Here is an 8133-nt window from a genome sequence, read left to right on the forward strand (position 1 = left end):
TCAACTGTTTCCTTGACATGAAAAATCGTTTCCTCAGACTGTTATTTTCACTGCTTTGACAAAATTTTCTCAGCTGAACTTTATATTGATATATAAAAAGCAGAACAACCTTTTTCAGCCATTCCGAGACAATAAATTGGTTAAATGATATGGGCTGCTTGACTGAATCTGAAACAAAATTGTAGTCTACGACCAAAACTCTCCTGAAATTTTCTGATAGAAGTATGAGACCACATACCCTATGATCAAGCAGACATAAATAAAGAATCTGCTTCTTGGATTACTTGTTATGTAAGCATTGGCAACGCCGATGAAAAACCAATTCTTACAAGCTGGGAAGATGGTAATGAAACCAAACAATAAGCACTTGTCATTGTAATGGACTACTTCTGACTACTTTCAGTCGAATCTACTGTACCACTTGTTAACCTTAACCTTGAAGTCAAGTCATTTATCAGCATATAGATCTCCTCCATCTCCTGTTGTGACCTTTCTCCAACTTTCAAATTGTGAACAATCTCATTTAGATCAACAAGCCTATGACCAGGGATTAATCTCAACCCTCTTTCCTTGAGCATCTGCTTCATCTTATGAACATCTCCCCATTTACCAGCTGCCACATATATGTTACATGCCAAAGCATAGTGAAAACCATTAGAAGGTTCCAACTCTATTAATCGTTTTGCTATGTTTTCACCCAACTCCAAGCCTCCACAAAACCGACACAACCCAAGCAAAGCACCCAGCACCCGTGATCCTGTTTCTTCTGGAATGCTTCTTAACACTTCTACCGCTTCTTGAACAAGGCCAAGACTGCCATAGAGGTTAGCCATGCACCAAAAATGAGCGAAATTAGGTGTAAGCTTATACAACCTTGTCATTTCATTGAAGTATTTCTTCCCCTCAGCCAACAGACCAGCACGGGCACAAGCACATAGGACTCCAGCAAAGGTAATCTCATCTGGTGAGACCCTAGTCAGTTCATTCTCTAAGCCATCATTTGTTCCACCATCTTCAAAACCTTCCCCTAGAAGAAAAATAACATCAAGAAAGTGAATACTAAAGCTCAAATTGAAAATATAAAAAATGATGCTACACAAATGACAAAATAAGGTGTTCAAAGACCCAGTGGTTCATTAAGCATTCTATTGCAATATCACACAGTTACTCTCTAGTAAGGCTACACCTAAGTTAATACAGATAACATTCACAGCTAGTGTGATTCCTTGGCAACCAATTGCCAAGATCCCATGATAAAACAATACATTTCCCACCTATACCAAACGTCCTATACAAAACCAATTATGCATAGAAATCATTATTCTTTTGTCTCTCTTTTTTTTTTCTATTTATATTCCAATTCATTCAGTTAATGATGATTGAACATACAAAGTAGTCTTGTCTTCATCTTTTTATTAACATAGACAATGAAAATTGTAAGACTAGGAAGCCTGGAAATTAGCTAAACATGTAATTCTTGTGTACAAGGAATGCTGCAGAAAATGACTGGCATGCAATAGTGTTAAAGTCATACTCATAAGTTCATCAGAATCAATATATTTCCATGACAAAGTAATCATGCAAGCAAGAAACAAGATGCCCACCTCTTCCAACCATCTCGTGGAACAAAGCTAGCCCATCTTTTGGATTCCCAAAAATACAATGCCCGGTAACCATCGCATTCCAACACACTAAATTCCTCACAGACATCCTATCAAACACCCTCTTTGCAACATCCACCTTCCAGCACGTGCAGTACATATCCACTAGTGCCGTCCCAAATATCAAATTCTCCTCAAAGTTCTTGATATAGTAACCGTGCACAGACCTCCCCTCTTTAAGGAGGCCCAGTCTCCCGCACGACGTGACAACACTCACCATCGTATTCACAGTTCCCCTCGGCCCCTTCTCCCCCATCTCCCTAAAGAGCTCCAACCCACATTCCGGACTTTTTCCCTTCAAATACCCATTGATCATAACATTCCAAGACACCACATTGCTCTCCGGCATCGTGTCGAACAACTTGCGAGCAGCGTCATGGCCACCAGCTTCCGCATAGCCACCGATCATGGAGTTCCATGAGATCACATCTCGGTGGGGCATCTCGTCGAACAGGACGCGGGCGCATTCCAAAAGACCGCAGCAGCAGTACACGTGGATGAGGGAATTGCGGACGTGAAGGACCGCGTCGACGCCACGCTTGAGGGCCTGGGCGTAGCACTTCTCCCCAGCGTGGAGGGAGGTGGCGCGGGCGCAGGCGGCGAGGAGAGGAGGGAAGGAGAAGGAGTTGGGGGCGAAGCCGGAGCGGAGGTTGGCGAAGAAGAATGGAAGCGCGAGGAGGGGGTCGGGGGAGAGGGAGAGGGCTCGGATGATGGTGTTGGCGCAGAAGGGGTCGGGGGTGGGGAGGTGGCGGAAGAGGAGGAGGGTGTGGGGAAGAGGGGTGGCGGCGGCGGAGGCGCGGAGGAGGAGGCCGGCGGCGAGGGGATGGCGGAGGAGGCCGGAGACGAGGAGGTGGGCGTGGGCTTGGAGGAGCGTGGGGAGGGAGCGGAGGGAGGGGAGGGGGCGGAGGGAGGGGTGGTGGATGGAGAGGCGGCGGAAGGCGGGTGGCGGCTGCGGCGGGTAGAAGGGGTTGGGGTTTGGGTGGAGGACGTCGGCGACGGCAACAGAGACGGCGGCGGAAGGGGGGAGAGGCGGCCGCCGGTCCATTCACCGGGGGTTTTCCGCCGCCATGGATCTTGGACGGTCAAAGGCGCTGTCCTATAACAGGGTGCAGACGTAGGATATTATTCTCTTTGTTAATATGTGTGTATGATAGGGGCTTAAATGTCAAAGTTTTGGGTTTAAACTAGTGTCGGCTAAGCGTTTTTTTTTTTTTGGTAGAAATGTCGGCTAAGCGTCTGCAGATGTTAATCCTGCATTTTTTTTCAACATAAACCCCTACACGGTGTAAAAAATCAAAAAAAAAAATTACCGTTACGTTATACAAGTTTAAGCTGAATATACATATTTTCATGAAGAAGCCCCTAAAAGATGAAAATATTAGATGTAAGCCAAACTTAGCTTTATGTCAATGAACAATTTGTTAGAGTGGTAAAAGCCATTTACATGTAAATGGTAAATATTGTATGGATTAATGCATGATTTTTTTTGCTTCCATGATCATACAAAAAGTAAATATCACGTATCAACCATAGGGCTGGACAAGGAACCATAGGTACTTGAAGGAGTTTATGTAGTGGAAGAATCATCTTTCACGAGGATTAGATATCTTTTGGATACTTAAAATGCATTTATAGCTATCGATGAGGTTGTATATCTTACCCATAAGGCTGCTGAGATAAATAGTGATTTTGTAGGGCTTTTCTTTCGTCAAGATGAGACCTCACACTCTCACCTGTGTATAATCATACTAAACAATATACTAACAATTTACCTTATAAAACATTGTCATATATAAAGGTGTGAATGAGGTACACAACTTGTACATGGTTTCTCAACTTGAAAGGACAAGATACCTTATTATGGTCAAGAAGTCAATAAATTTGCACTTATGTATCGACAATGATATCTTTAACTACATCCTTAATAGAGAGCATAGTAGTTTATCAGGTTTATGCATGAGAGAGGATCAAGCTATCCAATATGAAATTCTCATAATCAAGATTTTAAATCTTACGAGATGGGGGCATTTTAATTTTCATCCAGAATGGGATGCTTCCCATCCCACCATATTCTAGTGGCCATCCTGATCGGACATCCCAAAACATGCCTGGGATGTCCTTATATATATATATATAATATTTTTTTGAATTTATCTTGAAATTTTACTGATATATTTATTATTTAAATATTTGAATTTTTAAAAAAATATATTTATAATAGATTGGTTCCATTTAATACTGACACTATGATGCAATATGATCTTTTAGATTACTGAAGATTCTTTTTTGATTACGAAGAAATGATCTCTCATAATTGATGTATGCATAAGTACTTGATAAAGTAAAAATATCAAAGTTTGATGAAAAATTGTAATCCATACTACTTGAGCTTATCACTTATATATGAAAATATAACTATACTAATAATATTTAATAAATTAATTTCAATATTACATAAAATGGATTTGTTAGTTTAAGAAAAAAATATCAAATTTACTACTAATTTTAGATGGCAAGCCGATCATGCTCATAACTATCTGGATCCTGCTTATAATCAGGACTTTGAATATGATGCCAGTTTTGATATTGAGCCTATCCTTATTGCTCATCTTGTATTTAATGTTATCCAGGATAATCCTCTTGATAGTATATTGGATAAGAGACTGTCCATCTTTGATTAAAATAATGAGAGACAACACCATACTATGACTCGAAATTGTATCCATTAAATATGGATATTGCATATGAGAATACTCTTCAGGATACCACAATTGAGAGTATACATTTGAATTATTCGTAAAAAAAGAAGGGCCATAATATGTACTTTGATGTCTCATGCTCTAACGGATCTAGTTTTGATGGATGATGATGATGACCTAACTCAAACTCCAACCTAGTTCTCAAAATATTTTGCTCCATCCATGCCATAAACTTCAGATATTTCGGATATTGATGTTTCTCAGTTATTCTCAACTCTTCATGAAAATGATTCAAAATATTTACAGCCTATGTGACATATCCTACAACAATTCTTCTTTTCCTTCTTCTATAGGCCAACAACTCTTTCTCATCCTGATATCTAGATTTGAGTTAGGCTCCATGATCCTGGTCCTACATAGCATGAGTAAAATATGCTTCTTTAATAAAGAACCAATCCCATATACTTCACTACTCTCTCCATCCTGACCATCATGATCGTCAAATCCATCATCACTCTTGCTATCATTATCATCATCACTATTATCATGAGATGATTTAGGCAATCTGGGATCTGAGGGCTCGGGTATCTCACTATTACCATCTCGAACATGTACATCATCAATTTTCTTTAATGGATCAATTGTTATCTTCTCTTTTGATTTGGACTTTTCATATGATCTTCTCAACTGCAACTCTTTGGCTCCCTCTCAAGTTTTGACCGGCCTTTACTTGTTGATTTATATCCTATACCTACTACTATCCCAATGCACTAGCTATCTCTAGAGATTCTTATTTGATATCTTGAACTAAATATTTCATGATCAAATCATTGATCAAAATCTTCAGATTGCCTGCTACTTGATCCACCATCATCTTCACTAGTATCTTGCATTCTATTCTAAATGCAGGATAATGAGAGGTTGCCTATCGATCCATATCTTATATCCTTGCCTCATGTGCTATATTTTGCATGGTCGGGGGGGGCCTCCTAGCTCATCCAATATTGATGGGTCCCATGCTTTCTAATCTGTAATCTAGCTCAGCATAGAATCTTCCATATCATGGATAAAGTCCTTCTAGAATGGGTCATCTTATCTGGGCTCTTTCTCCTCGTTGACATACTTGAGCTTCAACCTTGTATTATAGTAGATATAAACTAGATCTCTCAATCTTTGTGAGGTTAGGTGATTTCTGATTTTCATGTAGATCAGAATAAAGGTACTCTAATTGTGCTCGCATCAACTTCATAAAATGGTCTGTGATGGGATTCAAATGGCAATTTTTTTTAGATTTGGTGTGGATGTACCCCATTGGACCCACTACTCTTCTACATTCAAATAATATATATGTATATAAATATTTAAGTTCTCAGCTATACATAGATATAAAAAGCTAAAGATAATAAAAAATAGTCCTATATTTATACTGGGTGATATTTTAGATATGTAACTATGTGCTCCTTGTTCTTCAAAGCTCTCTTTCCTCTCTCAAAAAATTTTTTCTTACTCAATCAATATAGACTTCTCATTGAAGGTCATTTAATTTTAATAAATTAATATAATTCAAAAATATACCAACAGTCCTACTATAATAGGCATCTACTCTTTTATTACATTATTTATATAGCTTCTGCATCCAAGTCTAGATCACTTTCTAGCCTATATATCATATTCCTTAGAGCCATCAGAGGGTCTTCATCTAAGGCAATATTATAATCATACTAATATTTAAAATTTAAATAGTAGGCTGTATAAAAAATAAAGATAATATTGCTTAACAGCAAAGATATTCACAAGTGAGAGTTGAGATTCAAACAAATTTTGCCATTTAAGTATAATTTCTTCTCCATTTAAGTATGCGGCTATAATCTCCTTTTTGTAGGTAGATATATTGGGATATCTATAGCCCATCTGAGAAAATTTCTCAGTATCTTCTACAATCTACAGCACTACAAGCACCTGTCCTAAAAATTATTACTCAATATAATATCCTCAACACATCATCCATTATTAGTTCTTACATATTTGGAAGTCCTCTATTCCTCAGAAGTCATCATAGCCCTCAAACTAGGCTTATTATCAAGAAAGATTTTCAATACTATGTAATTAGTGGCAAATTTTGTCAATCTTGGCCTAAATAGCTCCTCTTATTCATATTTTCTCATAAGAGTAAGTACCCAAGTATGATTGTAAATGTATTTTGATACTGCTTGTCTATTATCTACTATAGATTTTATCCTAGATAGCTATCTGATATCTTTCATTATCAGATCTATATAATGTGTTGCACAAGGAGTCCAATATATATAGATGTTTCTTCAGTATTAGATCCTTTCCAGCTTCATGTAGTTTGTCCTATTATTTGTGACCACTTGGATGATATACTCTTCACTAATTTCATTAACTACATCCCTCATCAAGCTCAAAATATAATTAGAGTCATGTATTTTATCTGAAGCATCAACTGAGGTATGAAAGATGTCCATCCTATCATAATAGACGAGAAAGTTGATGATACTCCTCATAGTAGGTCCAGACCAGCTATCACACATCAATACCACCCCATAAGTGTTCCACTCCCTTTTACAGCTCTCAATCTAAGATTTGATATATGTGACTTGCTATTACAAATATGGTTCATGTATCTCATAAGGTGTAAGAGGATCAATTTCTGGACTAGCTTTTTATACTGTACTAATCATCGATCGAAAGAATGTATTTGTCATTGCCCATGCTGAAACAAAGCTAAACTTAAATCAGTTGGCAATTGTCCTTCCTATTTTTTTCTTATCTTTAGTTACAATTCGTAGTTGCTTTGACTCTAGATCTAGATATGTTATAGGATCTAGATCATGGATGGTGGGACCTCTTGAGCTCCTCTTCGATTTCTTTCTAAATGCATTAAATAATGATTTGATTGAAGGTGATTTAATTCTTATAGATTGATTCCTCTCTAATCAATAAACTGTCAATATGAATATGATTTTTTTTCTGTACTAGAGCCACCACCCTTCTCAAATTAAGAGCATCCAAACTATGCTCTTTGTCTCAATACCTCCTCATATTGCTATTGATCTTGTTGAGAGGTCCGAATAGCCTCTCACAAATCTAAATCATCTAGATCAAAATAATAATCATCATCATCATCCAAGTCTATGTGAATATATGATTGAAATATCTATCGATTATATGCTTCCTTTCAAACTTTAGAGGATGTTTTTGCCTCATTCTCTTTTTGTATATGCTCCCTCATTATCACTCGAACCTCTACAATATCTTTGGATACTTTTTAACATCACTAAAATCATCTATCAAGTGTTGCTTTAATCAGATGACTCTATTTCTAGCTCACAGTAGTTACATTTTCATTGATGTCGATCCTTCTCTATTTTTTTAAAATACCATCCAATATTCAGATCCTTCTTTTTCTTACTATTCGGATCCATATAGTTTTAAAAAATTATAAAATTAATTATTATGAGTATCTAAAAATTAGATTTTAAGTTACATAAGCTATATCCATACTTTTCTAAATTTATTATAATTTTTGATATTTTTTGTTATTTCATATTAAATAATAGTTTAGAATTTATTAAGATTTTTAAAAAAATACTTGGAGATTTATATTATTTATATTCATTATTTTCATTATTTTTTTATTTTTTTAATAATTATGTAATTAATAATCAAAATTTATTTTTATTACTTTACATATTTACTAAAATTCATCAAAAGTAACTAGAAATTGGATTTAAATTATATATGCCTTTATG

The 8133-nt window shown here is 36.6% G+C and overlaps 1 protein-coding gene across 1 annotated transcript; it reads right to left on the reverse strand.

Moving 5' to 3' along the window:
- Positions 1–156: 156 nt before the first annotated feature.
- Positions 157–2763, reverse strand: LOC105061162 (pentatricopeptide repeat-containing protein At3g51320). The gene is made up of 2 exons (XM_010945125.4): positions 1605–2763; positions 157–1027 (listed from the first exon to the last, which is right to left on the reverse strand). Exons 1-2 carry the CDS (start codon positions 2704–2706, stop codon positions 384–386), a joined length of 1746 nt encoding a protein of 581 aa, XP_010943427.2. The 5' UTR covers positions 2707–2763; the 3' UTR covers positions 157–383.
- Positions 2764–8133: the final 5370 nt, after the last annotated feature.

The sequence above is a fragment of the Elaeis guineensis genome, chromosome 12 (assembly GCF_000442705.2).
Source record: "Elaeis guineensis isolate ETL-2024a chromosome 12, EG11, whole genome shotgun sequence".
Lineage (NCBI taxonomy): Eukaryota > Viridiplantae > Streptophyta > Magnoliopsida > Arecales > Arecaceae > Elaeis > Elaeis guineensis.

Bases quoted from the DNA above. Each gene is read 5' to 3' on its own strand.
- LOC105061162 (XM_010945125.4), bottom strand. From the start codon at position 2,706: ATGGACCGGCGGCCGCCTCTCCCCCCTTCCGCCGCCGTCTCTGTTGCC. The intron at 1,028-1,604 runs GTGGGCATCTTG...TTTTTCTTCTAG, and splicing joins CCACGAGATGGTTGGAAGAG to GGGAAGGTTTTGAAGATGGT.